The sequence below is a fragment of the Peromyscus maniculatus genome, chromosome 2, assembly GCF_049852395.1.
Source record: "Peromyscus maniculatus bairdii isolate BWxNUB_F1_BW_parent chromosome 2, HU_Pman_BW_mat_3.1, whole genome shotgun sequence".
Classification (NCBI taxonomy): Eukaryota; Metazoa; Chordata; class Mammalia; order Rodentia; family Cricetidae; genus Peromyscus; species Peromyscus maniculatus.
Genome location: NC_134853.1, coordinates 121,671,393 through 121,698,283, shown reverse-complemented (window position 1 = coordinate 121,698,283; position 26,891 = coordinate 121,671,393). Strand labels below are relative to the sequence as shown.

At 47.4% G+C, this 26,891-nt stretch overlaps 1 protein-coding gene and 1 long non-coding RNA gene across 3 annotated transcripts in view; one reads left to right on the top strand and one right to left on the bottom strand.

Moving 5' to 3' along the window:
* The window catches only part of Raver2 (ribonucleoprotein, PTB binding 2), a 79,521-nt gene extending 54,684 nt beyond the window's left edge, over positions 1–24,837 (bottom strand). Inside the window, exon 1 of one of the 2 annotated variants that reach the window (XM_006974050.4) lies at positions 24,519–24,837. In XM_006974050.4, the coding sequence (XP_006974112.2) occupies positions 24,519–24,734 (216 nt within the window). In that variant the 5' untranslated portion in view covers positions 24,735–24,837. Of the gene's footprint in view, positions 1–6,049; positions 6,104–24,518 lie in introns of those variants that run through there. The other variant, XM_042271463.2, reaches the window with a different exon arrangement.
* On the top strand, positions 4,303–5,645 carry LOC143271682 (uncharacterized). Its single transcript, XR_013048878.1, has 2 exons — positions 4,303–4,407; positions 5,450–5,645. It is a non-coding gene; the product is annotated as an uncharacterized LOC143271682 (long non-coding RNA).
* Positions 24,838–26,891: the final 2,054 nt, after the last annotated feature.

Sequence of the window (26,891 nt, the reverse complement as noted above, 5' to 3'; positions counted from 1 at the left end):
TAATTAGTTCTCATCTAGCTTTTAGTGGGTAGAAGGTACTAGACTTACACGAAAAATCAGAAAACCACGGGCAAGGGGATGACTCCATGGAAAAAGTGTTTGTCAGGTCATTGTGAGAACCAGAGTTTGGATCCCCAGAACCCACATAAAAGATGGGCAGGTGGAGCCAGTTTTTAATTCCAGCACTCAGGAAGCAGAGACGGGATCCCTGGGGCAAACCGGCAAGCTAGATGGGCAAAGTCTGGGTTCAGCAAGAGATGAGAGACCCTGTCTTGATAAATAGAGTGGAAAGGGATCAAGGAGGGCACCTGATACCAACTTTGGGCCTACACAGACACACACACACACACACACACACACACACACACACACACACACACACACACACACGAATATGCAAACATATACATATGTATGCTGAAGAAAAAAAAAAAGGTGAGAAACCCCTGAGCAGCAGGAACTCAGTGAGTGACATCAACAACTTGAGTGTGGATCCTGAAAGGTTCCAGGAAACACACCCTCATTCCATCCAGTATAAATTTTCAAAGGAGTACATCATCAAGTAACCATTAATGATTACAATGATTAAAAATGATTACAATTATAATAGTTTTTTATATTTTATATAATACAATTTTTATAGTTAAGAGCAACCTAGAAAAGGAAGGAAAAAAAAAAAAAAAAAAAAACAGAATGGCCACGCATTAGAAAGTTTCCCTAGGGCTGTGGAGATGGCTTGAAGTTCTTCCTGAGGACCCAGACTTGGTTCCCAGCACCTACATGGCAGCTCACAACCATCCAGTTCTAAGGGTTCAGACTCCCTCTTCTGTCCTCTGTGGGCACCAGGCACACACATGGTATACGAACACATAGACATGCAGGCAAAACACCAAAATATATAAAATTTAAAGATCTAAAAAAAAAAACTTTTTTGAAATTTACCTTTGAATCCAGCGCAAAAGGGAAAGAAGAGTATGGCTATAATAGGCAATTCTAAAAACATAAACTGGGTGGAAATACGACAATCGCCGGTCACACAAAACAGACAGGTGAAGTTGGACATCTCGGACGGCTGTGAGTAAGCTTGTTATAAGGGCCTGAAAACACACGTCTGTTTTGTGAAACAGTCTGCTGACGAGGGCAGTTCGGACGCTAGTGTGGTTTGTCTTAAATGTTCAGTGTTCTCTCAGACTTAGGAAAACTTCAGCTGCCATCCTAGGAAAAAGCTAACTCCTCCATTGCACAACCGCACACCTTGCCAAGCGACTAACTAACTTAACAGAGCTTCACAGGGAAGGCTTTATTGGAGGGATCAAGTGTGCTCTTTGGGTGGCGCGGACTCTAATCTTTCATCTGGCTGGTGAGCAGCTGGTGAGTGCTAGATAAAGAAAAGCGATACCACTCGCCACGTTATCAAGTCTCGGTAAACAAATGGCATTGCCGTGCCGTTCCTCTGGCTGAGGGAATTACCTAGGGAAAGCTTCAGGACCAAAGATGCATTTTGCAACTTAGAAATGTTATTTTCACAACATCTGTACTTCCAATCACAGCTCTTCTGTGCATCAGGGGTGGGGTGCTGCCTGCTACCGGGGAAGCCCTACAAAGCTTGCAAGAGAGAAAGAACCAATGACCTTTCTCTTCGCCCTAGTGGTGATCCCTCCCCCGCTGTGCCTCAGCAAGGAGACCAAAGGAGAAATTTCAGAACTGACAAGAGTCCTAGGAAGCATTGGCCAAATTTCCCTAGGCTCTGCCACACAGACTAAAGAACCAAACTGAGAGCAGCCAGGAGCTGGCCCGGCTGTGGGAGTTTCCTCCTCACATACACTATGAAAGCACTCTGCTCAGCGACACCATTTACAAACTCCTTATGGCAAAGGAGTGTGTCAACCTGACATTTTTGGTTGATGTCAGTGTGCTCGGGCCAGATTCACTAACATGCCCTGAAGCTTTACGAAAGCCTCATAAAAAGTTTTCATCAGAGGATAAACAGCTTTGGTTACAGCAGGCAGCCAATAGCACCCTCACCAACTGGGGTAGTTTGAATGTAACTGGCCCCCATAAGCTCATAGAGAGTGGTACTATTAGGAGGTAGCTTTGTTGGAGTGGGTATGGCCTTGTTGGAGGAAGTGTGCCACTATGGGGGTGGACTTTAAGGTTTCCTATGCTCAAGATACCAGCCAGTGCCTCAGTCAACTTCCTGTTGCCTGCAAGATGCAGGACTCTCAGTGACTACTCCAGCACCATGCCTGCCTGTACGCCACCGCGTCCCACCATGATGATAATGGACTAAACCTCTGTGTAACAGGTCTTTCTTTGGACTGCCAGCTCCCAAACAAAGACACGGAGACTTCTTATTAATTGTGAAAGCTTGGCTTTAGCTTAGGCTTGTTCCCAACTAGCTCTTATAACTTAAATTAGCCCATTTATATTAATCTATGCTCTTCCATGTGGATCATTAACGCTCCTCCATAGTCTACATCCAAATTACTCTACATCCAAATTACTCCACATCTCGCTGGCAAATTCCATCTCTCGTCTTCCCAGAGTTCCTGTCTCTGCCTAGAAGTATGGCCTGTCCTCTCCTGCCTAGCTATTAGCCATTCAGCTCTTTATTTAACCAATCAGAAGGTGCCTTGGCAGAGATACACCTCCACAGTGTACAAAAAGGTTCTCCCACAACACCCCTGAACTGTAAGTCAGCCACCCCAATTAAATGTTTTTCCTTTGTAAGAGTTGCCACGGTCATGGTGTCTCACCAACCAACCACAGCTGCTCTGCACGCCTCCCACGTGGATAACACAAGCCTAAAGCACAGGTCGCCTACGCTCTTCTTGGGTGTAATTTTGTTTGTTTGCCTCAAATTGTTTCAAGGAAGGCCTTTAGGCCGGCAAGATGGCTGAGTGCCCACCACCAAGCCTGAGGATCTCAGATCGATGTGTGGAAGGTGAGAAACTGACTCCCAAAAGTTGTCCTCTGACCTCTATATGCATATGGTGGCACACACGCCTACACACACACACACACACACACACACACACACACACACACACACACACCTTTTTAAAGGAAGGCTTTCACAGACTGAAGCATACCACAATAAAGTAGACTATTTTTATATCCCACTAATGTAGATGTAACCAATCGTCTTATTAAAATAAACACAGATCCAATATAAAAGAGAAAGCTCAGAGGTCAGAGCGCAGAGCTAAAATCTTACCTCCTGCAGTGCTCCTAGCTTCCCCGAGAGAAAGCTTCTTCCTGTTTGTCTGTCTTTAAATAGTCTTTCTGTTCTGCCTTCTCATTGGTTGTAAACCCAACCACATAACTGCCTCGTCACTGTCTGTAAGTACCGCCCTCCAGGTCTTAAAGGCGTATGTCTCCAATACTGGCTGTATCCCTGAACACACAGAAATCTACCTAGCTCTTCTAACCACCACGCTCTTGCTATGGCTCTAATAGCTCTGACCCCAGGGCAACTTTATTTATTAACATACAATTAAAATCACATTTCAGTACAAATAAAATATCACCATATTTCCCTTTTTCTATTTTAATAAAAAGAAAAAAGGCAAAAGATTATAACTAACAAAAGAAAAACTATACACAAAAGTACAATAACTATATACAATATATACAAGTAACAAATACCTAAACGATGTCTAGTCCATTTGTATTTGACAAATCAGAGAAAATAATTCCCTTATCTATCCTATTTTAGTAAGTCCAAAATGTATCTAATTCACTTTTTATCCTAATTAATCTTCAGCAATAACTAACTAATCTTCAACTCCCTCAGAGACCCAAGAAGGAAATAATATTAGCTAACAAAAATAAAAACAGGAAGTGCACGCAAGCAACTTCCAAAAATTTTGTGAGTTGACAGAAACAGCCAGCTGCCTGGACAGTCACCTGAGGTTTCTCCGCAGTGTTGGGGCATCATCTTCAGCCTATAGGCTTAGCGTATCTGACAGACTAATTTGGATTAAAAGAAGAGAATAAGGGGCCTACAAGATGGCTCAGTAGGTGAGAGCACTTGCTGCCAAGCTTGACAACCTGAGCTTAATCCCTAGGACTCATATGATGGAAGGAGAGGACCAACTCTGTCAGGTTATCCTATGACCTCCACATGCACACCACGGCATGTGCAAACACACGCATGCGTCCGTGCACACACACAAATAAAAGTAAAAATAACTTAAAGAAGAGAACGAATGTGTCACTTTAAATTTTAAGCAATTGGGAAAATACCAATATTATCTATAAAGCAAATTTAGACCGTCCTCTTCCCCTTTCCATAGGTGTCTCTCACAGGCCCAAACAACTGGTTACTGTGTACTATGATGGGCTTTCACAAGCGGCATCATGTTATGCTTTTTAAGATCACCTGGGCCTCGATGCTGAAACTTGGTACTCCATTTCTAATGCCTAGTTTGTTTCCAGACTGTTACTTTACTCTTTATACTTTGATAAACTATTACATTCTTGTAATACTGCACATCTACTGGCATTCACACAGTAGAGGTCCTACAGGAGAGAACTATGCATGCCTGCCTCCCTGTCTGCCTGCCTATCTCCCTGCCTGCCTGTCTCCCTGCCTGCCTGCCTGTCTCCCTGTCTCCCCCATGCCTGCCTGTCTCCCTCCCTGCCTGCCTGTCTCCCTGCCTGCCTGCCTCCCTGCCTGCCTGCCTCCCTGCCTGCCTGTCTCCCTGTCTTGCTGCCTGCCTGTCTCCCTGCCTGCCTCCCTGCTTGTCTGCCTGCCTGTCTCACTGTCTCCCTGCCTGCCTCCCTGCTTGTCTGCCTGCCTATCTCCCTGCCTGCCTGCCTGCCTCCCTGCCTGCCTGCCTCCCTGTCTGCCTGCCTCCCTGCCTGTCTCCCTGCCTGCCTGTCTCCCTGCCTGCCTGCCTGTCTCCCTGCCTGCCTGCCTGCCTCCCTGTCTCCTTGCCTCCCTGTCTGCCTGCCTGCCTGTCTCCCTGCCTCCCTGTCTTCCTGCCAGCCTGCAGGAGTGTGACACCAGGGTCTTGCTGCACAGCTCTGGCTGACCTGGGACTTGCTATATAGACTAGGTTGGCTGCTAGCCGGCAGCAATCCTCCTGCCACTGCCTTCCAAGTGCTGGGATTCCCAGCTTGTGTCAACACGGCCAGCTGCCAGTGATTAACTTCATGAGAAACTGAAAACCTGCGTGGAAGAATGGGGTGCCAGCTACACCCTCATCCACAGGATCTGTAGGTCCTGCTGAGCCACATTCTTTCGGTGCTCGGTGTTATCTAAGACTAAGGTGTTTCCAATCTGTGGATATATAACGGGGCCTCTTGGTGGTCTTATTCGTCTCCTGTTAAGAAGGGGGGCACTGCCACTGCTAATTTCAGGTGCCAGTTTAGCTACAACGGTCAGTGATTCGGGCAAACATGTACCCAGTGTTGCTAAGAAGTGTTTTATACATCTGGTTAGTATCTACCACGGCTGACTTCAGAAAAGGATCCTTCCATGCAGTGGGTGGACTTCATTCAAGCAGTGAAGGTGTTACAGCCAAATCTCCAGCTTCCTGATGAAGACACCAGCTCAGGACTACGGCAGCCACCCTGCCCATGTTCCCAGCCTTCGGACATGCCAGCTCACAATCACGGATTAAATTATTCAAATCTTTTTTGTTTAAATTATTCAAATCTTTTTTGTTGTCGTTAATCTTTTTTTTTCTTTTACTGAAAACAGATTTTTTTCATACAACATATTCTGATTACGGTTTCCCCTCCCCTTATTCCTTCCCACTTTCCCTACCCTGTCACCTACACCATTTCTGTCTCTTTTGAAAACAAACAGGCATCTAAGGAATAATAAAAATAATACTAAGATGAAACAAAACCAAACAAATCAGAGTAGAACACAACAACCAGAAAAGGCGCCAACGAAAAAGCACCAGAAACTTATTTAGATGCAGAGACACACCTGTTCGCACACCCAGGAATCTCATAAAAACAAAAAACTAGAAGCCATGGTATGTACGCAAAGGACCTGTTAAGTTTAAAAAAAAAAAAAAATGCCCCAACTTACCATTAAAAGACAAAGACCCTCCAAAGATGCCACTGAGTTAGCTTTGTGTTAGCCATCTACTGCTGGGCCTGGGGTCTGCCTTAAGAGAAGCTTGCTTCTCCAGTGAAAAGTCCCTTGGGGAAAACAAAAGTTTTCATCAGATAGCAAGTGGCTGTCTGTTGGAGATGGCGTCGGGTCAAGGAAAGGGAGTTCCTTTCCTTCTCCTTTCAGCTCTGGGTGTACCCGGTGCAGCCCTGGGTAGGCCCTGTGCATGCTGCCTGTCTCTGGCAGTTCATGTGCGCCAGCCCTGTGGAGTCATCTAGAAGGCCTGTTTCCTTGGTGTCCCCCATCCCCTCTGGCTCTTACACTCTTTCTGCCTCCTCTTCCGCAGAGTGCCCAGAGCCCCGAGGGGAGGGTTTGGATGGAGACATCCCTTTCGGGGCTGAGTGTTCCAAGGTCTGCCACTCTCTGCAGGTTGTCTGGCTGCGGGTCTGCTGCAGGCGGAAGCTTCTCTGATGATGGCTGAGCAAGGCAGGGTTCCACGAGTGCACGGAATGTCCTTAGCAGTCTTATTGCTGTGCTCCTTTAGCAGAAGAGTAGTATTTGGTTTTGCCCCTTGGCCTATCTAGTCTCAGGATCTTGGCCACTCAAGCTCTGTTAGGTGTGGGCTCCATCTCATGCGGTAGGCCTTTAGGCGAATCAGATGTTGGTTGGTTACTGCCACAGGCTTTGTGCCACTACTACACCCATGTATCTTGCAGGCAGGCCACCACTGTAGATGGAAGGGTTTGTAGCTGGCTTGGAGTCTACCCTTCTTCTGTGGTAGCATGCAGAGTACCTTCTAGTACCGTGAATACCAGTCCAGGGGGGTGAAGGCTCTAGGCGAGCACCAGCTCAACCTCTCTGCGCCCAGTGAGTCATGTAGGCACTGTCTTCAACTACAGACCCTTACTGTCAATTCACAGAGGACCACCTCGCCTTGGCAATTCCCCAGGCTATTTGGGGGTTCCCATGGGACCTCCTTAGACAAGAACTTGATTAGATGTAACCCATTCCCGGTACTGGAAGGTTCATTTGATGTGGGGAGATGGCCAGGTGGGGCTCTGTCTGCTCTGTTATTTGGTGATTTCAATGCAATTACCTTCATAGATGTATATATTTTAGGAAGCTTCTACTGTATTAGCTTTCCATATAATCTCTCACATGGCCCTTAGTTTGAGCTGTCCCTCCCCATATTAGGAATTAGTCTAATCTTTACATGCACATATTTTCTTACATACAGGTATGTGTGTATTCTACTGCACCTGTTCTTTGTACAACCTTGGCTGGTCAAGGCATCTTGGTATATTTCTCTGACATTTATTTCCTCTTCTAAAAAACACTTATTTCTACTGCTTGCTTTTCGATTTTTTTCCCCTGTAAGTGGCTTTAAAAACACTGTAAATGCTAGTCCTTTGTCATTAATAACTTTACAAGTGTATCCCCTTAGTACATGGTCTGCTGTTCTGTTTAAGATTTTTCAGTGGAGAGAGGCTTTTCATTTTAATCAAGTCAAGCGTGTGGCTCCGTCCCCCTTAAAGCTTGTGGAGTCTGTGCCTTAGGAAGTCCTTTTCTAAGGGTGTGTGAGTGCACACCTGCCATCCCATCTCAGGAGTGTGCTGGCGCATGCCTGCCATCCCAGCATTCAGCAGGTGGAGACAGAGGGGTTGGGAGTTCTAAGTCATCCTCAACTCGACAGCGAGTTCATTCAAAGCCAGTCTGGGCTACATAAGACCCTGTCTTTAAAAAAGAAAAGAAGAGGAGGAGTAGGAGGTACAGAAGGAGGGGGAGGATAAGAGGGAGGCAGAGGAGGATCCTTCTTAATCTAGTATATAAAAATTATTTTGTTTTTAATAGTTATCTTCTCTTTGCATTTCAGTTTCCAATCACTTTAGAGTTAGCCTTTTGTCTGTTTATTTTGTTTGGTTGGTACTTGAGATGGGAGGTCTCAGCGGAGTCTAGTCTTGAACTCCTGATCCCCCTGCCTCAGTTTCCTAAGTAAGATTTCAAGCATGAACTTGTAGTTTAAACACAGTGTGAAATAGGAATTTGGCTTTTTTCACTTGGGAAATTAATTTTATTTTCTTCCCAGCTGGATAACCCACTGCCAGGCCACCACTGACCACTGCATTAGCTGGTTCTCACGGAATCACTGTGACAACACCCACCAGGAAAAACTTACGAGAGGAATTCTTTACTTTGGCTCACGGTTTCAGAGGGCTCTCCTCAGTCATGGTGGGGAAGGCTTTCTGGAACAGCTCAGTCTATGATATGGGGACTATATGGTTGAGGTTGTTCCCCATCAAGGTAGAACAGGAAATAACATGCGGCTGGAACCAAGGGCTGGATATAAACTTCAAGGCCTGCCCATCATGATCTATTTCTGCCAGCAAAGCCAAGTCTCAATTTCCAGTTTCCAGAACCTCCCAAAATCACACCATGAGCTGGGGACTAAATGTTCAAAACATGAATCTGTGGGGACATTTCAGATGCAACCATAACACTACCTCTCTCAGACAGCAAGCCTCCAGATACACACAAATCAGTGGGTTATCCCATGTTTCTGCCCCACTGGACATCTGGTCTAACCTGTGCTAACTATATACTATCTTAAATATCTGTAAATCTTTGGTTTGGGGTGGGGGAAGATTCCCCTTATTACTGTTGTTTCTAGTTTGGAGCTTTTGAGACTAAAACTAGGAATAAAATTTCTGAGTAAACCACACATGAGAATAAAACTGCTGAACCACATGGCAGAGGGACTCTATAATGTGAAGAAGGCTTTGTCCCCTTCTAAAGCTCCTGCTGGAGTTTAATTGCCACTGAGGTCTTAAGAGGGCAGAAACTTAATCGGACTATGTTCAGAGGTTGACTAGGGTTATATAAGGTCATCAAGGTGAAGGCCCAGCCACTGACTACTGGTGGATTTGTAAGAGCAACAGAGACATGAAGGATACACATGAATGCCCTGCCCTCTCCACCTGATGGCCTGCCCTGCAGTGGACCATTGCCAGCACAGCCATCACCACATATGGGTCCTTGACCTTGGACCAGAACTGTGAAACGAGAAACTTTATAGCTTGGCCAGACTCACGAATTTCTTTCTTTCTTTAAGAAAGAACTATATATAGCTTGTTTGTCTGTCCTTGGTCGAATCTGCCAGTTTCTGAGACCTCTGAAGCACCTGACACATTCACTAGCAGATCACACTGTCAAGTGATCCACACCCGAGCCAACCTGGAGTCACAGGCATTTTATTTTTACCCATTCTGGTAGCACACAGGTAGTCAACTGTGGTCTTCACCTGGTTCCCCCTCGTGAGTAACTGAGCCACAGACCCGCTGTTTCCTTGTTCACTGGCCATGTGCATTTCTCAAACAAGAGTATCCGCTCCAACCTTCTGGCCATTTTTAAACTGGGTAATTTAACGTCTCTAATTTCTTTTTAACATTTGTTTATTGTGTGGGGAGGAGAGGGAGCATGCTAAAGTGAATGTGTAGAGCTCAGAGGACCATTTGTGGGAGTCAGTTCTCTCCTCCACCATGTAGGATCTGGGAAGTGAACTCAGGTCCTCAGGCTTGGCAGCAAGAGCCTCTGTCCACCAAGCCACCTTGTCAGCCCTTGAGTCTTTCTGACTTGTAAAATATCTGTGGTTTTCTTCCTCCCTTTCCCACCTTTTCTTTCTTTGAAGAGAGTCTCTAAGCAGGACATGGTGGCCCGCGCCTTTAATCCCAGGGCTCTGGGACACAGAGGCAGGTAGATCTCTGTGAGTTAGAGGACAGCTTGGTCTATATAGTGGGGTTCCAAGACAGCCACAACTACATAATAGACACACACACACCCCAATCTGATCAACTACATAACAACGAGACAGTCTTACTGTGTAGCCCAGGCTGTCTTTCTATGTAACTAAGACTGATCTCAAACCCACCCTTTCTTCTGTTTCAACTTCCCAAATGCTAGGATTACAGGGGTGAGCTCCCATGTCCAACTTAGAATTTCTTTATAAATTCTGCATACTAGTCCTTTGTCAAATATGAAGGATTTTCTTCTAGCCTATGATATAGCTTTTTTGAAAAATTTGTCTTTCTGATGAGAAGTCATTAATTTTAACCAAGTTCCATCTATCAACATCTTCTCTTCTGGAGAATGTTTTGTGTCCTACTTGAGACATCTTTACCTACCTAAGGTCACTATTTCCTAACATTCACTCTGGGTTATGGTTCACTGCTGTGGGATGTTAATGTATGTCCTGTGGGAGCCCTTCTTGGGTTCCTTGTGGCGTTACCCAGCAGGTTTGCATCGAGGATGATTAGGACCATGGGCCTGAGTGCAGGTGTCTGAGATGGTCTGCACTTGGCTGTGCTGGGGGATGGTCTGTATGTCAAGTTGTTCTGATTGATCAATAAATAAAACCTGATCGGCTGTGGCTAGGCAGGAAGGATAGGCGGGACTAACAGAGAGGAGAAATAAAAGGACAGGAAGGCAGAAGGACTGACTGCAGCCGCCGCCATGACCAGCAGCATGTGAAGATGCCGGTAAGCCACCAGCCACGTGGCAAGGTATAGATTTATGGAAATGGACTAATTTAAGCTATAAGCACAGTTAGCAAGAAGCCTGCCACGGCCATACAGTTTGAAAGCAATATAAGTCTCTGTGTTTACTTGGTTGGGTCTGAGCGGCTGTGGGACTGGCGAGTGACAGAGATTTGTTCTGACTGTGGGCAAGGCTGGAAAACTCTAGCTACAGTTCACCTCTAAGGAATTGCTGAGTGGTGTTAGCAGCCAACTTTGGACAGAAGAATTTCTAACTTCCCTCAGGATCCTTTATTGGAAAATGTGGCTCTCGGCCTGGCTGGGCCGCTATGGTATATGTGAGTTAATTCTTGGACGTTCTAGTTCTGCTCCACTGATCTAGGCATCTGGTCCTTTTTGTTTTTTTCCAAGTCAGTGCCACACTATTAAGTCATTGCAGATTTATAATAACTCTTGAAATCTGGTAGTGTTGGCCTATGAACCCTTTCTTCACAATTACCTTGGCTATTCAAAGCTCTTTGCACTTCTGTATGAATTTTGGATCAGAATATCAGCTTCCAAGAATAAGACCTCCTAGGGTATTAAGTGGGGTTATTTCAAAGACTCGTGTAGGTGTTGAAGGCCTGGGTCCCAGCTGGCACGGCTGTCTGTGGCTGGTGCGGCTCAGAGATGGGTGCCCACTTGTGAGAGAGGCTGCTGGGGACAAGCCTTTGGAATGTAAGTCTTGTCCCTGGTCCCTTCCTCTCTGTCTCCGCTTTTGGGTTGTCTCCAGGAGGTGAGCAGCCTCCTTTATCACCTCTTCCATCATGACTCACCCTGGGTCCAGAAGCGATGGAGCCAGACCAAACCAGGCTGAGCCCCCCAAAACCATGAGCCGAGCCACACTTGCCTCTTAGGCTGCTTCTCCCAGGTACCCTGTCAGAACAATGGAAAGCCTGGCTAGGACAGACCGCAACCACACTAACACGTTATCTAAATCAAGGCTTCTTAAACTTTTCCCACTCGTGTATTTTCACCCCATAAATGGTTACCTAATACTGGATATGCGGGTATATAAAATACCAATACACAGATGTATATGTATGTGCCTGCATGAGTTTATGTGTACCACGTGTGTGCAGGAGCCCAAGGGAACCAGAAGAGGGTGTCAGATGCCCTAGAACTAGAGTCACAGACGGTTGTGAGCTGCCTTGTGGATGCTGAGAATGGAACCCACGTCTTGTGCGGGGGGTAGTAAGCAGTCCTAACTGCTAGGCTATCTCTCTAGCCCCCTCCACCTTTTTTTTTTTTTTTTTAAATTAATGGTGAAAAAAAAATGTGTATTTTAGGATTTGCTGCTGGACTCAGTTTAGATGAGCCCGATGACATTGGCAACATCCAGAGCATCCTAAGCAGGAGGAAGCCAAACACATGCCTTCTTCTCTCTACCAAGACCTAGTCAGGGTGTTGACTTTGGCCACATCAATGCCCTGGAGTTTCTTCACAGCCTGTTTGACCTGGTGCTTGTTGGCCTTGACATCCACAATGACTACACATGTGTTCTTTCTTCTGTCTTCTCTGTGGCTGCCTCAGTGCTAAGATGGTGCCTGATGATGCTGGCGTGGTCAGCTGTGCTACTCCCGGGCATGCCCCTGTGGGGGTATTCGTGCTGCCTCTGGAGCATCAGTCTTCGGCTGTCAGGTAGATGACATGGCTGTGGGCAGCTCTCAACAGAGTCTTCTTGGATTTCAAGGCCTTGGCTTTGGCTTAAGGAGGGGCGAGGCTTCCTTCACTTTCAGAGCATCTGGGTGACAAGCCACCTTTGTTTTTTAGACAGGGTTTCTCACTGAACCTGGAGCTCACTAATTGGCTAGACAGGTGAGGTGAACCAGCAAGCCGCAGGGATCCTCCTGCCTCACACCACCGCTGGGGTTTCAGCTTCTTGTCATCACATCTAGCTCTTCACCTGAGGGCAGGCCCTGATGCTTCCGCAACAAGTACTGTACCCTCTTAGCCATCTCCGCAGCCTCAGTCAGCAATTCTGAGAATTAAACAACCTCGTACAATGCAGTCCCCAAATCTACTAATCTGACACTTAGATGCTGAGGAATGATGACAGGAAAACATCAAATGTCCTACAGTTAGACTGAATAAACTTTTAAGGTAGGTAGGTGCATTACTCCAACCCTGTCCACCTTGGTTTTCTGTTTTGTTTTGTTTTTTAAATATGTTTTATTCAGTTTATTTATTTGTGTGTGGGGGAGGGGCATAGCATGGGTGGAGAGGTCAGAGGACAAGCTGTGGGAGTTGGTTCTCTCCCATCATGTGGCTCCTGGAGCTAGAACTCATCTCAGGAGGCTTGGCAGCAAGTACCTCTACATCCCCACTGAATCACTGGCCCATAACTTGTTCTAATTCAAGGCAGAGTCTCTCTCGGGAACCTGGAGCTTAGTGGTGGGCTTCGCTGGCTAGTCAGTGAGCCTCTGGGATCTTCGAGTCTCTATACTTCCCAGTGCTGAGATTATAATCAAATGCCACCATGCATGCCTAGCTTTAAAAATATTAAAAAAAAAAAAATGGGTGCTGGGGATTGATCACAGGTTTTCACACCTGCACAGCAAGTATTTTACAGATTGAGCTATCTCCCAAGTCCTGCATTCCAGGTTTAGGGTAAGAGGACTTTGGGACTTGGCTTAAAGAAACTCATCAAGGGCTGGGTGGTGGTGGTGCACGCCTTTAATACCAGCAATCGGGAGGCAGAGCCAGGAGGATCTCTGTGAGTTCGAGGCCAGCCTGGTCTACAGAATGAGATCCAGGACAGGCTACAAAGCTACACAGAGAAACCCTGTCTCAAAACCAAAAAAGAAACTCATCAAGTTTCAGCATTTGTCTTAGCAGTAAACTAATGGGAACTGTTAGTTGTTTACTTCGGCCCAAGCACTGTGTGGACAGCGTTTTGTTTAACCCTCACACCACAGGAGCTGGATTTTTAAATCTAGAGTTTAAAATGGGGACTTATTTTAAGGGAAGCCTAGATATTTAAGTGGCATGCTCAGACAGCATGAGACGGGGCTGGGATTTCATCCTGGCTGGCAGAGAGCACAGCAAACACAGTGACCCACACTGCACTGTAATATCTAAGTATCTCCATAACAACGATAAACACATGAAATCAGGAACCACTCACTCTCACCACATTCCTAGAGCCTACTGCATCCCTGACCAGCTAACCTTAGAACAGGGATCAGGGCAGCAACAAGGTCAAGATGTTCGCCATGCAAATTCCTTGGAGGCAAAACTAAAACAAAGTCACTTGGTTCTAGCAGCTAAATGTCTGGTCACGTCACTCCCTTAAAATAAACACCCACTGCTTAATTTGGCTGATAAACTCTTAATCATCTAGCCATGCCTACTGAAGGTCTCAGCCTGGCGCTTTATTATTACCCATTTCAAACTCTATGCCTTGGCCTCAGGGGACCAACTCTAGCCAGTTTTTCTTTCTGTCTTTGGGAAACTTAGATTCAGGTATGCATGCTCTTTTTGACTTTGGGGGATTTTTTTGGGGGTGGTGGTGATGGTGGAATGTGAGTGTGCAAGCTTGTGAATATGTAGGTGTGCATACCCATGTGCACGCATGTGAAGGCCAGAGCAGGCTATTAGGAGTCTGCCTCTCCCACGCTCCACTTTATTGCCTAGACAGGGTTTCTCACTGACCCAGAAGCGCACCTTTTCAGCAAGGCTGGCTGGCCAGGGAGCACTAAGGAGTCACCTGTCCCCACTCTCCAATGTTGGGGTTACCTCCATGGCCAGTTTTCCACATGGGTGCTAGAGATTTGAACTTGGGTCCTCATGCTTGCAGAATGGCACACTTACGTCCCAAGCCTTTTCCTTATCCCTACAAATTTTTACTATAAATCTACAACTTTTCCAAAACAAAAGAGGAGCTGTGTGAAACTCCCACTACCTAAACCTAAGACAATTGAAACATCAAAGTAATTATAGTAGGGGACTACCATCCTCTGAACTGGACACCTTGTGGCTGTACCGATGTGAATCAGTAACTGAATACATTTGAATTGCTTCAAAAAGAACAAGATGGTTAGTCTCAAAAAGTATCTCCCTGAACATCTTTATCATTCTGAAAGGAACATTTTCACAGCCTGGCATACTCTACTTTAGTCAAAAGTGACTCAAACTGAAATTTATCAATGGGGGAGGGAGGCGGAACTTAAAATGTGCATCACCTGTGACCTTACTGACAAACACGACCCCTGACAAACACAATCCCTGCCAAAGACACGCAGCTCTAATCGTGAGGGAACATCACACATGCCCAAACCAAAGAACATTCTGCAAAGTACCTGGCCTGGGATCTTCGAAAAGGTCACGGACAGACTTGAGCGGTCACTTCAGACTGAAGGAGGCCAGAGACACAGAGTGACTAAGCACATGAAGTGTTGGAACTGAATGAACCCTTTCACTGCAAAGGACATGACAGGCAACTGGTCAGACCTAGACACAACCTGAGGTTAGGAAACTCCAGGGGGACCTTGACAGTGCCGGCAGTGTGGCTATATCAGATGATACCCCAGTTTAAAAGAAATACATGGTAAAGTACAGGCATGTGTCATATAGTGATGTGGTCAAATATGGTCTAGATATATAAGGACCATGAGCCCATAAGACTGCAGGGTGTGTGTGTGTGTGTGTGTGTGTGTGTGTGTGTGTGTGTGTGTGTGTGTGAAAGTTCCTATCACATACCAGCCCCATAGCTGTGCTAAGGTTGAATCTTGTAGCGACACTCATACACCCATGGTGACGCTGGTATAAACAACCAAAGCACTGCCAGTCATATTGAAGTACAGGCTGTATAAATACAGACTGTAGAGTATACGACATTTGCCGCAAATAATCAACAACAACGCCACTCGTCTAGGTATTCACTGTAGCCCTCCTGGAAGCATTTTACAGATCACCTGCTTATAAAACAGTTTACTGTAAAGCAATATGCCACCTTGGGCCAGGAGCAGTCTCACGTGTTCACCCCAACTCCTGACTGCAGCGGGGCATCTGCAGTCACTGACCTCCACCATGCAGGTCTGTGAGAGGGTATGCTATGTTTGTTACCCACACAACGGCAAAGCTGCTGAACGGGACCCCTCCACGCACACCTCATTACGGGATACGTGACTGTATCTGTGTGTGTATCTGTGTGTGTGTGTGTGTGTGTGTGTGTGTGTGTGTGTGTGTGTGCGCGCGCGCGCGCGCGCTGCAGCAGTTCTGGCGAAGGAAAACTCCCTGGGCTATACTCACAACTTTTCTGGAAGTTTGAAATTCTATTTCAAAATCGAAAGCACCCCAGCTTCACACGTTCTTGTAATGTTCACCACTTCGACTCTAGCTCAGGCTGCAAAAACTCCCAAAGTAGGGGAAGTGGAGACTAATTTGAATTTTTTTTTTTTGAAGTAGTTAGACAGGCAGGATAGTAGAAGATCAAAAGTCCGGGAAATAAAAGACAAACTGAGAGAAGATCATCAGAGGAGCTGGTGGGGGTGGAGTGGGAGGCCTGGGGGAGGAAAGAGTGAAGGCAGGTACAAACATAGGTTCGAACAACGCCTGGTGGGTTTGGACAGTGTTCTGGGACTCAGGTGGAAACACATGTTTATCCAGGAAAGTGACAATAAGGCTGAGGAGGGAACAGTTCATAATCTACGGCAACTTCACCCAGGAACACCATGCCCAGAAGAGAAGTTCAGGGGCTCAAGAAAGTTGCCCCTGAATCCAACAAAAGAAAAACCATTTTTCTTATAAAGAAATGCCAAGGTAAGGTTCTTTTTTATTATTATTATTATTTTATTTTTCTTTATTAAGAAATTTTCTACTCACTCCTCATGCTATCCACAGCCCCCCTCCCCTCTCCCCCCTCCTAACCCTCTTTCCCAAGCCACCCTGCATCCCCACATCCCCCAAATTGAGGATCTGTCCCTGGTACATGGGCAGGCTTCTGGGAATCCGGTGCCTGTGGTGTGACACCTTGTAAAACCTTGGTGCAGTGGGAAGGGGCTTGGACCTGCCTAGGCTCAGTGAGCTGGGCTCTGCTGACTCCCCAAGGTAAGGTTCTTAACACACTTAAAGAAACTATCTTTAACGCCGGGCAGTGGTGGAGCACGCCTTTAATCCCAGCACTGGGGGTTGAGGGGGGTGGGAGTGGGCAGAGGCAAACAGATGACTATGAGTTTGAGGCCAACCTACACAGAGTGAGTTCCAGGGCAGCCAAGGCTACAAAGAGAAACCCTGTCTCAAACAAAACAAAAAAAAAAAAAAAAAAAACCAAACAAACAAAAATCTTTAATCAATCTATATATTTGTCAATGTGTGTGTGCAGGTATGTGTGCAGATGTGTATGCATGTGTGCATGGACCTGTGTATGGTCATGCATGTGGAGGCCAGCGGGATGACAACAGGTGTCTCCCTCGGTTGCTTTCTATTTTATTTTGTTTTACCAGTGTCTTCCAGTAAACCTGGATCTCACTTCAGCTAAACAGGCTGGCCAGAAGCCCCTGGGATCCTCCTGGCTGGCTCCCCAGCACAAGGCTAACAGGTGCACACCACATCCAGCTTTGGTGTGGGTGCTGAGCTATACACCTCAGGTCCTCAGTTACACGGGAGGAGCTACACTGACTAAGCCATCTCTCATCTTCCTAGCCTCTGGCCTTCTTATTTCCTGTGTCATGCTCCCTTGAATGTAGCCTCAACCGGGCCTCCTCTTCCGCCACCTTCTGAGTTCTGGGTTTACAGGTGTGCGCCATCACACCCCCCCCCCCCAAATATCTCTTAAAAGAAAATGTTGGCCAACAGCTACTCTGTGCCAGCCCCAGTAACCCAGAGTGACAGGCTAACAGCACAGATGACGTGTTTCCGGACTGACATTTTCAAAAAGGACATTAAGAAGCCTGATTCACATTACTGCCCAGAGGTACCGCCATCTCCACACACAGATGTGGCTGCAATGGTCCCTCATGAAAGTTCTCAGGAGCCGTGCTGGAGCCCTGCGCCAGGTGTGTGGAATGCCAGCTCTCTGGAGGCTGAAGCAGGAAGGCTGTAAATCTGAGGCCAGCCCGAGATACTCAGTGAAACCTGTTTTTGTTTTTTTTTTTCTTTCTTTCCTAAGGTAAAAGAAGACAAAAAGAAGACAGGCGAAAGGAAGTTCAGTGGCTTTAGGTCCCCACAGAGTCTGTGTTTACCGTGGCTCATGACTTGGGAATACAGGGCATCATGGAGAAGGGCAAGCAGTGGCAGAGACTAGACGGGAGACAGGGCACACCATAAACTGTAAGGTCCACCTCTTAAAGGTTCCACAACCTCCCAAAACCACACTGTGAGCTGGAGGACCAAGAGTTCAAACACATGAGCCCATGGGAGGCATCTTACAACCAAACCAGAATTCGGTCTAGATGCAGGTGATGTCCCACAGGTGATGGATGTCCCACGATACAATAAGAATGGCACTGGCCACCAACATGTTCCAACCTGGTCTACAATCCTTGAGTGAGATCAGGGATAAGCCACAAGAGATGCGTAACCCCTTGAAAATTACTCATGGATTTCAGTGGTTATGAATAAGAGCACTTTTTTGGAGAGAAGATACAGCTTTCAGCTGACTCATAATGGAGTAACTTTAAGTGAATGGGACAATTTCACCGGCAAGAGCTAATGCAGTCATACACTGCAGCACGTCTTCATGCACCTCACAGTGTGAGCTTGTCGGGCACATAAACAGATATGCAGTGCTTCAGAATAACGCAGGTAGTCCCTTTCCATTCTGCATCCCTTGGCCGCTTCTAGGTTAGACAGTGCTGACACAGAGGTGCATATGATAAGATGATCCCTGTCCTTTGACACACTTACAAATAGAGCCATGGGAGTGGATTTATAGGTGTAGCACTGTGAGATAAGAACACAGGCTTTGGAATCAAACAAGAAGCTAGCTCTCCACTCTACCCCTAATTAGCTCATTGGTCTCAGGCAACTTGTTCAACGTTAAGCTTATATTTGTTTCTCTATCAATAAAATGGGAGTAAGGAATTTTGATTGTGCAGCCTTGAAATGACATTTAGAGGCAAACTGTATACGTCTGTGATCCAGGTGATGGTAAGTACACAAAAACTTTTAACCTATTATTATCACAGATACCCAGAAGAAAGAGAACTCTACTGGCTTCTTAAGACTCAAGCTGGGGAGCCACATTTTAAGAGATACCATGGCGGTCAGGCGGCGGTGGCACACGCCTGTAATCCCAGCACTCGGGAGGCAGAACCAGGTGGATCTGTGTGAATTTGAGGCTAGCCTGGGCTACAAAGAGAGATCCAGGATAGGCACCAAAACTGCACAGAGAAACCCTATCTTGAAAAAACCAAAAAAAAAAAAGAGAGGAGAGAGAGGAGAGAGAGGAGAGAGAGAGAGAGAGAGAGAGACAGACAGACAGACAGACAGACAGACAGACAGACAGACCCTGGCAAAAGGGTGATGGTATGTATTCAGAGAAAATAACTATGATTGGGAGACTTGGAATCATGTCCTAAAGACAGTGCTAATTATTAGTCAAAAAGGGATCAACGGTCACAATTCAAAGGAAACCAATTTTATACCCTCAACATGATTAAGCAATGTATAATGATGGAAGTTGTCCGGGACGGAGCAGGACTGCTGATCGTGCCTCCTGTGAAACAGAAGGTGTTGACACCGTGCTCAGTGGGGCAAGGTACCAACTGCTCAGTGCTGGTAAAGGTAGGAGGAGAGCACCGAGCCCACCAAGCTGCCCTCTGACCTCACAGTCACACACAACAACAGTTCCTAACACCTGTTAGCGCTCCAGAGACGGCTCGGCAATGGAAAGCACTTGCTGCTCTTCCAGGAGACCAGAGTTCCGTTCCCAGGACCCACATGAAGCAACTCACAACCTTCTATAACTCTAGCTCCAGGGGATCCGATGCCTTTGGCCTCCAGCACCTGCACTGACATGCACATCTGTGCATGCAGACACACACCTACACACAATTGAAAATAAACTTTTGAAAAGTGTGCTAGAATCCCTCGTGTGAAACGAGAGATGTCTTCTACATCCCAGAAGGATGGGACATGCTGAGACTTCACATGTGATTAAGATTCTTTGTTAGACCATGGCTTGTTGGAGCAGAACCAATTCGAGGTCCAGAGGGGGCTCAGTCCGTACAAAGCATTGGCCTTGCAAGTGCAAAGTCCTAAACTTAACCCCTAGAGTGCACATAGAGAAGCCGGGCACGGTGGCATGTGTCTGTAATCCCAGCACTAGGGAAGGGGACACAGGTGGATTCCCTGGGGCTCACTGGCCAACCGCCCGAGTCCAGTTGGTGAAACTGTCCTCCTGCCTCCGCACACGCAAACACATAGTCATGCACACACATACACCTTTTTAAGAAGAACCAGTTTGTAAAGAGTGAAGAAACAAAGAGAACCAAGGGCTGGAGCAATCATGACACCTGGCGGGAGGTCAGCTGCGGGGGGGGGGGGGGGGGGGGGGGGCGGGGGGGGTAGGGGAGGGGTGCACTCTCAAAGGACTCTAGCTCAGCCTCTCAGCCTTTTGTCAGTTCTGACACGGTCCTCTGCCAGTGCATTTCTGCAACGTGTGCCCCAGGGAGGAGAAAGATTATTTTCCCTAAAAAACAATTTGTTTGTTTGTCTGTTCTCTGTGTGTGCTCACGCGCACAGGCGCACGCTGCACAGCTCACAGGAATCAGTTCTTCCTTTCCACCAGGGGGGTCCCAGGCTTAGGCGCAAACACCTTCCCCACGGAGCCACCTCGGCGGGCAGCCGGTCTCCTGTGCTGTACCCGGATGAACTGACCGCTCTGGGGAGGTCACTGCTATGCAGAGATGGGCTGAGGTCCAGTTACTGCCGGGTTTTGTTTTTGTTTTTTTTACCAGTTCCTCAGGCAGAGGGGAAGGATCAGGTTCTTTGGCTTCTGTCACTTCTGTGAGGTGAACAGAGAGGAAGCCCATCCACACCATAGCCAGGTAGGAGCGGGTGGGTCTTCAAGGGGAAAGCCAGGGGCTGCTTAGACAGGCAAGGGGTGGGGGTGGGGGAGAATCTGTTTAGGCAAAAGCATCCTTTTCTCAGCATTTAAAAGCTCATGACTGTACAGGACATGGAAGAAGGAGGCCTGTTGGGAAGAGGAAGGGGCCAGCGGGAGGGAAGAGTAGAGAAGGATGATGGGCCATTGTTTGGTTCAGTGAATATGTACTAGTAAAAACGAAACGCAGAGATTTTTCTCTTTTCTTTCCTTTTTGGTTTTTTTTTGTTGTTGTTGTTTTCTTTTGTTTTTCGTTTTTGTTTTTGTTTTGTTTTTCGAGACAGGGTTTCTCTGTGTAGTTTTGTGCCTTTCCTGGAACTTGCTCTGTAGATCAGGCTGGCCTCGAACTCACAGAGATCCGCCTGCCTCTGCCTCCCAAGTGCTGGGATTAAAGGCGTGCGCCACCACTGCCCAGTGAGATTTCTCTCTTTTAAAGAGAGAACCTAGGAAGGATTAAAAAAATCCTGTGGCTGGCTACTGTGGGTGGTACCACTCCTAGTCAGGTGGTCCTGAGTTGTATAAGAAAGCCATGGGGAGCAAGCCAGGAAGCAGCTTTCCCAGGCCTCTGCTTCAGTTCCTGCCTCCAGGTTCCTGCCCTGACTTCGAGCCCTGGCTTCCCCTGATGATGAACAATAAACTGTTAACTGGAACAACCCCTTTTTTCTGTCATGGTTTCTAGTTACAGTAGAGAGCCCTTAATGCGATATTTTAAAATAATGAATACACAAACTCATCTAGAAATAGAGTATTTCAAATATCTGATTAATAATTAAACAATCATTTTATATCAGTTAAGTATGACATTTCAGTACAGGTAATATAATATAGTCTCTCCTGGTGAAAATATACAATCAAGTTAAACTTTGATTAGTACACTGAAAACAAAATCTAGCCAGGTGGCGGTGGCGGTGGCGGTGGCGGCGGCAGCGGCAGCGGCAGCGCACACCTTTGATCCCAGCACTGGGGAGGCAGAGGCAGGCGGATCTCTGAGTTTGAGGCCAGCCTGGTCTACAGAGTGAGTTCCAGGACAGCCAGAGCTGTTATACAGAGAAACCCTGTCTCAAAGACAAAAAAGAACAGAAAAAAATTGCCATTAAGGAAAAAAAATCACTGTCAAGGGAAGTTAGTAAAAGACAAAACCCAAAAGGAAAAAAAAGGTCATTGTGAACATGAAAATACAACACAAAAATTGGATTTTACTGGACAAGTAAAAACAGCCAATATTAAACAAAAATTATCTACTGGACTTTCATTTCATTATTTTTTGAAGTTAACATACTTAAGCCTACTTTACTGATGTATGTAACATTGGCCACTGTTAGTTATGAACAAGTACTGAGGATGGGAGGCTGGTGGAAGTGGGGGAGGGTCAAGAACACGCTCCAACATACTTTACATGTAACCTAACACTGACCTGTTTAGACTTCAAAACTGTGTATCAGAGCTGTCAAAGCATTTTATTACACACACTACTAGAGAAAAGAAGGATGTCGGGACATGTTAGGAACCCTTTGCTAAACCACTAACTGGTAGTTGACTTTTTTAGGTGAATCTCCAGTTCTTAAAGAAAACGTGGCATAAGAATTGAGCTTGGGGCCGGGCGTCGGTGGTGGCGCATGCCTTTAATCCCAGCACTCGGGAGGCAGAGGCAAACGGATCTCTGTGAGTTCGAGGCCAGCCTGATTTACAGAGAGAGTTCCAGGACAGGCTCCAAAGCTACACAGAGAAACCCTGTCTCCAAAAACCAAAAACAAAGAATTGAGCTTGGTGTAAGAATTTAAATGACTTCACTGAAACAGCTTAAACCGATGTTCTGGCTAGTTTAAGCTTCCTAGTTTACAGAAAATCCTGAGACTTATAGCGTCATCGTAAATTTATAACAGAGGAAAGAAAAAAAAAATACATCCCCCACCCTCAAACAATCGCAGATGTAAGTCTCCAAAAGCCTTCTGTCATCGTAGATACGAGGTAGGACTGAAATAGTTCCTAAGACCCTCGGGTTTATTTTCCACCTCTTTTGGGAACACAAATGCAAAAGATAACAGTGAGGCAAGAACAGGCAGAACCGACTCGAATTTGCATTAAATATTTTTAGACTTCATGCAGGGAAATGTTAGAACAGAAATAGTTGACATTCTACAGAGGAAATCCAGACACTTCTCCATCTTCTGCTAGATTGTCTATCAGAGTCGATACTTGTCTAATTTGTTTTGTAGACATGCCATCTGCTTCTCCCAAGCCCCGCTCCCCACTGAGCTCCGTGGAGACCTTCCCTATTCATGAGCGGGAAGGCGGCCTTTCCCTTGTGGAGGTGCTTCGGGTAGTGACCCAAAGCATCACCTGACAGAGGAAACTAGGCAGTATGGAACCTCTAAGTGAAATGGTGAGATGTTCCCACCTAGACGTTATGAAGCTGGAGGCTCACGTCTATTGTTTCTACATAAGGTCTACCAACAGTAATGAGGGAGGCGTTTGTCATCGTCTGTGAGTCACAGAGAACCTACAACTGTCACTAGCCAGTCCTCTTGCAACTTTGTGTATGGACCACAAAGGAATTTCGTAAATCCGCCCTATCTGGATTTATGAAATTCCTTTTGAGGGCCTATCTACCAGGGCAGCTCACCACATTTAGTTTACATAGTCGAATACCTATATGTGAAATGTGCAAGCATCTGCACGTGTAAGAAACCTAAAGAATATTACATTGTTTCATGTTTTTAATAAAAACAAATGCATACATATGCACAAGAAAAGGGAGAAAGATAACATCCCGGGGGCTGTAGCTCAGCTGGTAAGAGTGCGGTATGCATTCATGAAGTCTTGGAAGAAATACATACATACATACACACACACACACACACACACGACTATTTTGCTGAGTGTGTGATGCACACCTGAAATCTTAGCACGTGGTAGGTAGAGGAAGGAGGATCAGAAGTTCAAGGCTCGCCTGGGATACTTGAGATGATGTCTCAGAGAGAGAGAGAGAGAGAGAGAGAGAGAGAGAGAGAGAGAGAGAGAGAGAGAGAGAATGGGGGTGGGGGGTGAAACTGTGACTGAGAATGAATGAATATGAACCCCAGGTAAATCCTCCAAATTCTCCAGATCTCCTACAATAAGCTTTTAACTTTCGCAATCAGAAAATAAAAGTTAATCGACCCAGGCTTTCTAATCCAGAAGCAACAGTTAATCTGGATTAAAGGCGCGGAGCAGCTTAACTTGAAACTCCGCGCAAGCCACTGAGGAACATATCCTGCCATACTTGGTTTGGCAAAAGGCTGCAAGAGTCTCCGGCGCAGTATCCACCTCCGTTCTCTGCGGCCTTCGCGAGCGGAGCAAAGTTGTTTCATACAAACTTGGTCAAGTGCTCCTGCAGCAGAACTCTCCCAGCTTTCCCGTGACCCCGCCCCCGTAGCAATCCAAGTCCCCAACACCCTACGCGGGACCCCTTCCCTTCTCGAGAGAGGCTCCGGAAGCCAGTCCCCTAAATCTGAGCTCCCCAGCTTCCCTCCACGCGCCTTCACCTACAACAGCCGCGGTGGGCTGGAGGGAACACAAAGTCCCGGCCAGGCGTGGCGGCAGCCGCCCCGGATCCCACTCCACCCCCCACCCGACCCTGCATGAGCGACTCCGCCTTTCCCAGCCTCAGTTTCCCAACTCGCTGCCCTTGCAGGCAGCAGAAGGGTTTCGTCGAGGCAAAGGGTTCTGGGCTCGGCGCTCATACCTTCCTCCTCTCTCTACCTCGCCCAGGCGCAGGGACCAGCATGGACTCCTCCGGGTTGCGGTGTCCCCCAAGCCCAGCCCGCTCGCCCCAGCCCGGTGCCCCTACCTGGGAGCTGCTGTCCTGGGGCAGGTTTTTCACCAGGATTTTCCGCCGGTTGCTCAGCTCCCGCCGCATCCGCTGCAACCGCGCGGCCACCTCCTGGGGGTGCAGCGCGGCCACCTCTCCGGGGCGCAGCGCGGGCTCTGCGGCCTCCCCCGCCGTCCCAGCAGAGGGTCCCGATCCCAGGCCCGCGCCCCCCGCGCTGCCTCCCCGCGCCGCCATCTTCCCGGCGCCCCGCTGCAGACTCGGCGAGGCCGGAGCGAAGCGGGAGAGAAAGCGGAGAGGCCGCGCGGGGGCGAGGCGGGCCGGACGCGGAGCAAGGGCGCGCGGGCGGGGGAGGCGCCGCAGCCGCCGACGCGGGAGGGGGCGGAGCCCGGAGACACGCCCAGTCCAGCCCAGCCACGCCCCCGATGCTCCGCCCCTCCCCCCATGACACCTGCCTGAGCTCGGATGCGGTGTGGTGGTGGGACTCGAACCCCTAGCCTACACTGCCCTGGCTCTTTGCGCTTGGCCTCGCCTCCCAAACCCGGGCGCCCCAAGGCACCACTGCACAGCCGGGAGAACTCCTGGCCTCAATTCTAATACACCAAGATGTGCGTATTTGGCAAAGTTTAAGTTATCCAGGAAAAATAACGTAAGAGGTTTTATCTAAGAAGAAAAGATTCCGGGGAAAGGTTTGGTATATTTCACAAGACCTGAGCATAACAGATTTCCTAGTTGTGTATAAGAAATCACTGTTTTTCAATGGTCATGTCCCCTAAGATGGACAACCTGGCGGGTTGTGTTTGCAACACAAATCGAAGCAGAAACAAAGACTGCAAGAGTTGTGGCAGAAAGCAGGAGAATAAGTCCCTTGATTATTTGAATTGAAACTTGGAAGGAGAAAAGTGAGATCCACAAAATCTAGTAGCATTTGACTGGCACCAGCTGGAATGACCATTAGTAAATGGAATCGTTCGTCTTAAGTGTGCCCCATGAAAATGCACTAACAAAAAAAAAAAAAAAAAAAAAAAAAAAAAGCCTGTATAACTCAAGCATGCAATACATTAAAGGAAAATGTTTTAAACATAACTAAAGCAATAAGGGGTTTTAAATATCCTGGAGGGACTGGAGAGATGGTTCAGCCCTTACGGGAACTTGCTGCTCTTGCAGAGGACCACAGTACCATCTCCAGTACCCAATTCAGATGGCTCACAACCACCTGTAACTCCAGCTCCAGGGGATCTGATGACCTTTTCTGGCTTCTGTGGGAACACACACACACACACACACACACACACACACACACACATACACAAATAAATAAAAATCATGAATTCAGTACTTACCAGGTGCCACCCATATTTTTCTAAGTATGTTACAGGATTTCACTTAAAAATCCAATTAGGCATGTGAAGAAATGGAATCTGGTCTGATTAGGCTCAATGTTCTAAATAATATAAAATAAGTCATTCTTAATCACTCTACCCCAAAATCATGGTTACTAGTCCTCAAACTGTTCTCAAATACTCATTATTAAAGTGATTCAGGGCGGTACCCCAGTATTCACGCCACCCTGTTCCCACAGACACAGAGCGAAGAACCAACAGGTCCATGGCAGTCTGCACACATGGTGAATTATTTTTCAGCCATAACAGGAAGACAATTGCTGCCAAAAGCCAGGTGGACCTCCAGATCTTCAAGTGAAAAAAGCTAGAGACAATGGTCACAGACTGTATGGTTCCCTTCATAGACGGGTCAGGGAAATCCCCAGAGCAAAACCAAGAGTCGGGTAGATGGGGCTGAGGCCAGCACATCACTGGACACAGCTGTCCCACGGGCTCACCTCACCTCACTGGACACGGCTGCCCCACAGGCTCACATCACTGGACACGGCTGCCCCACAGGCTCACATCACTGGACACAGCTGCCCCACGGGCTCACCTCACTGGACACAGCTGCCCCACGGGCTCACATCACTGGACACGACTGCCCCACGGGCTCACATCACTGGACACAGCTGCCCCACAGACTCACATCACTGGACACAGCTGTCCCACAGGCTCACATCACTGAACACAGCTGCTCCACAGGCTCACATCACTGGACGCAGCTGCCCCACGGGCTCACATCACTGGACACAGCTGCCCCACGGGCTCACATCACTGGACACAGCTGCCCCACAGGCTCACATCACTGGACGCAGCTGCCCCACGGGATCACATCACTGGACACAGCTGCCCCACAGGCTCACATCACTGGACACAGCTGCCCCACGGGCTCACATCACTGGACGCAGCTGCCCCACGGGCTCACATCACTGGATGCAGCTGCCCCACGGGCTCACATCACTGGACGCGGCTGCCCCACGGGCTCACATCACTGGACGCGGCTGCCCCA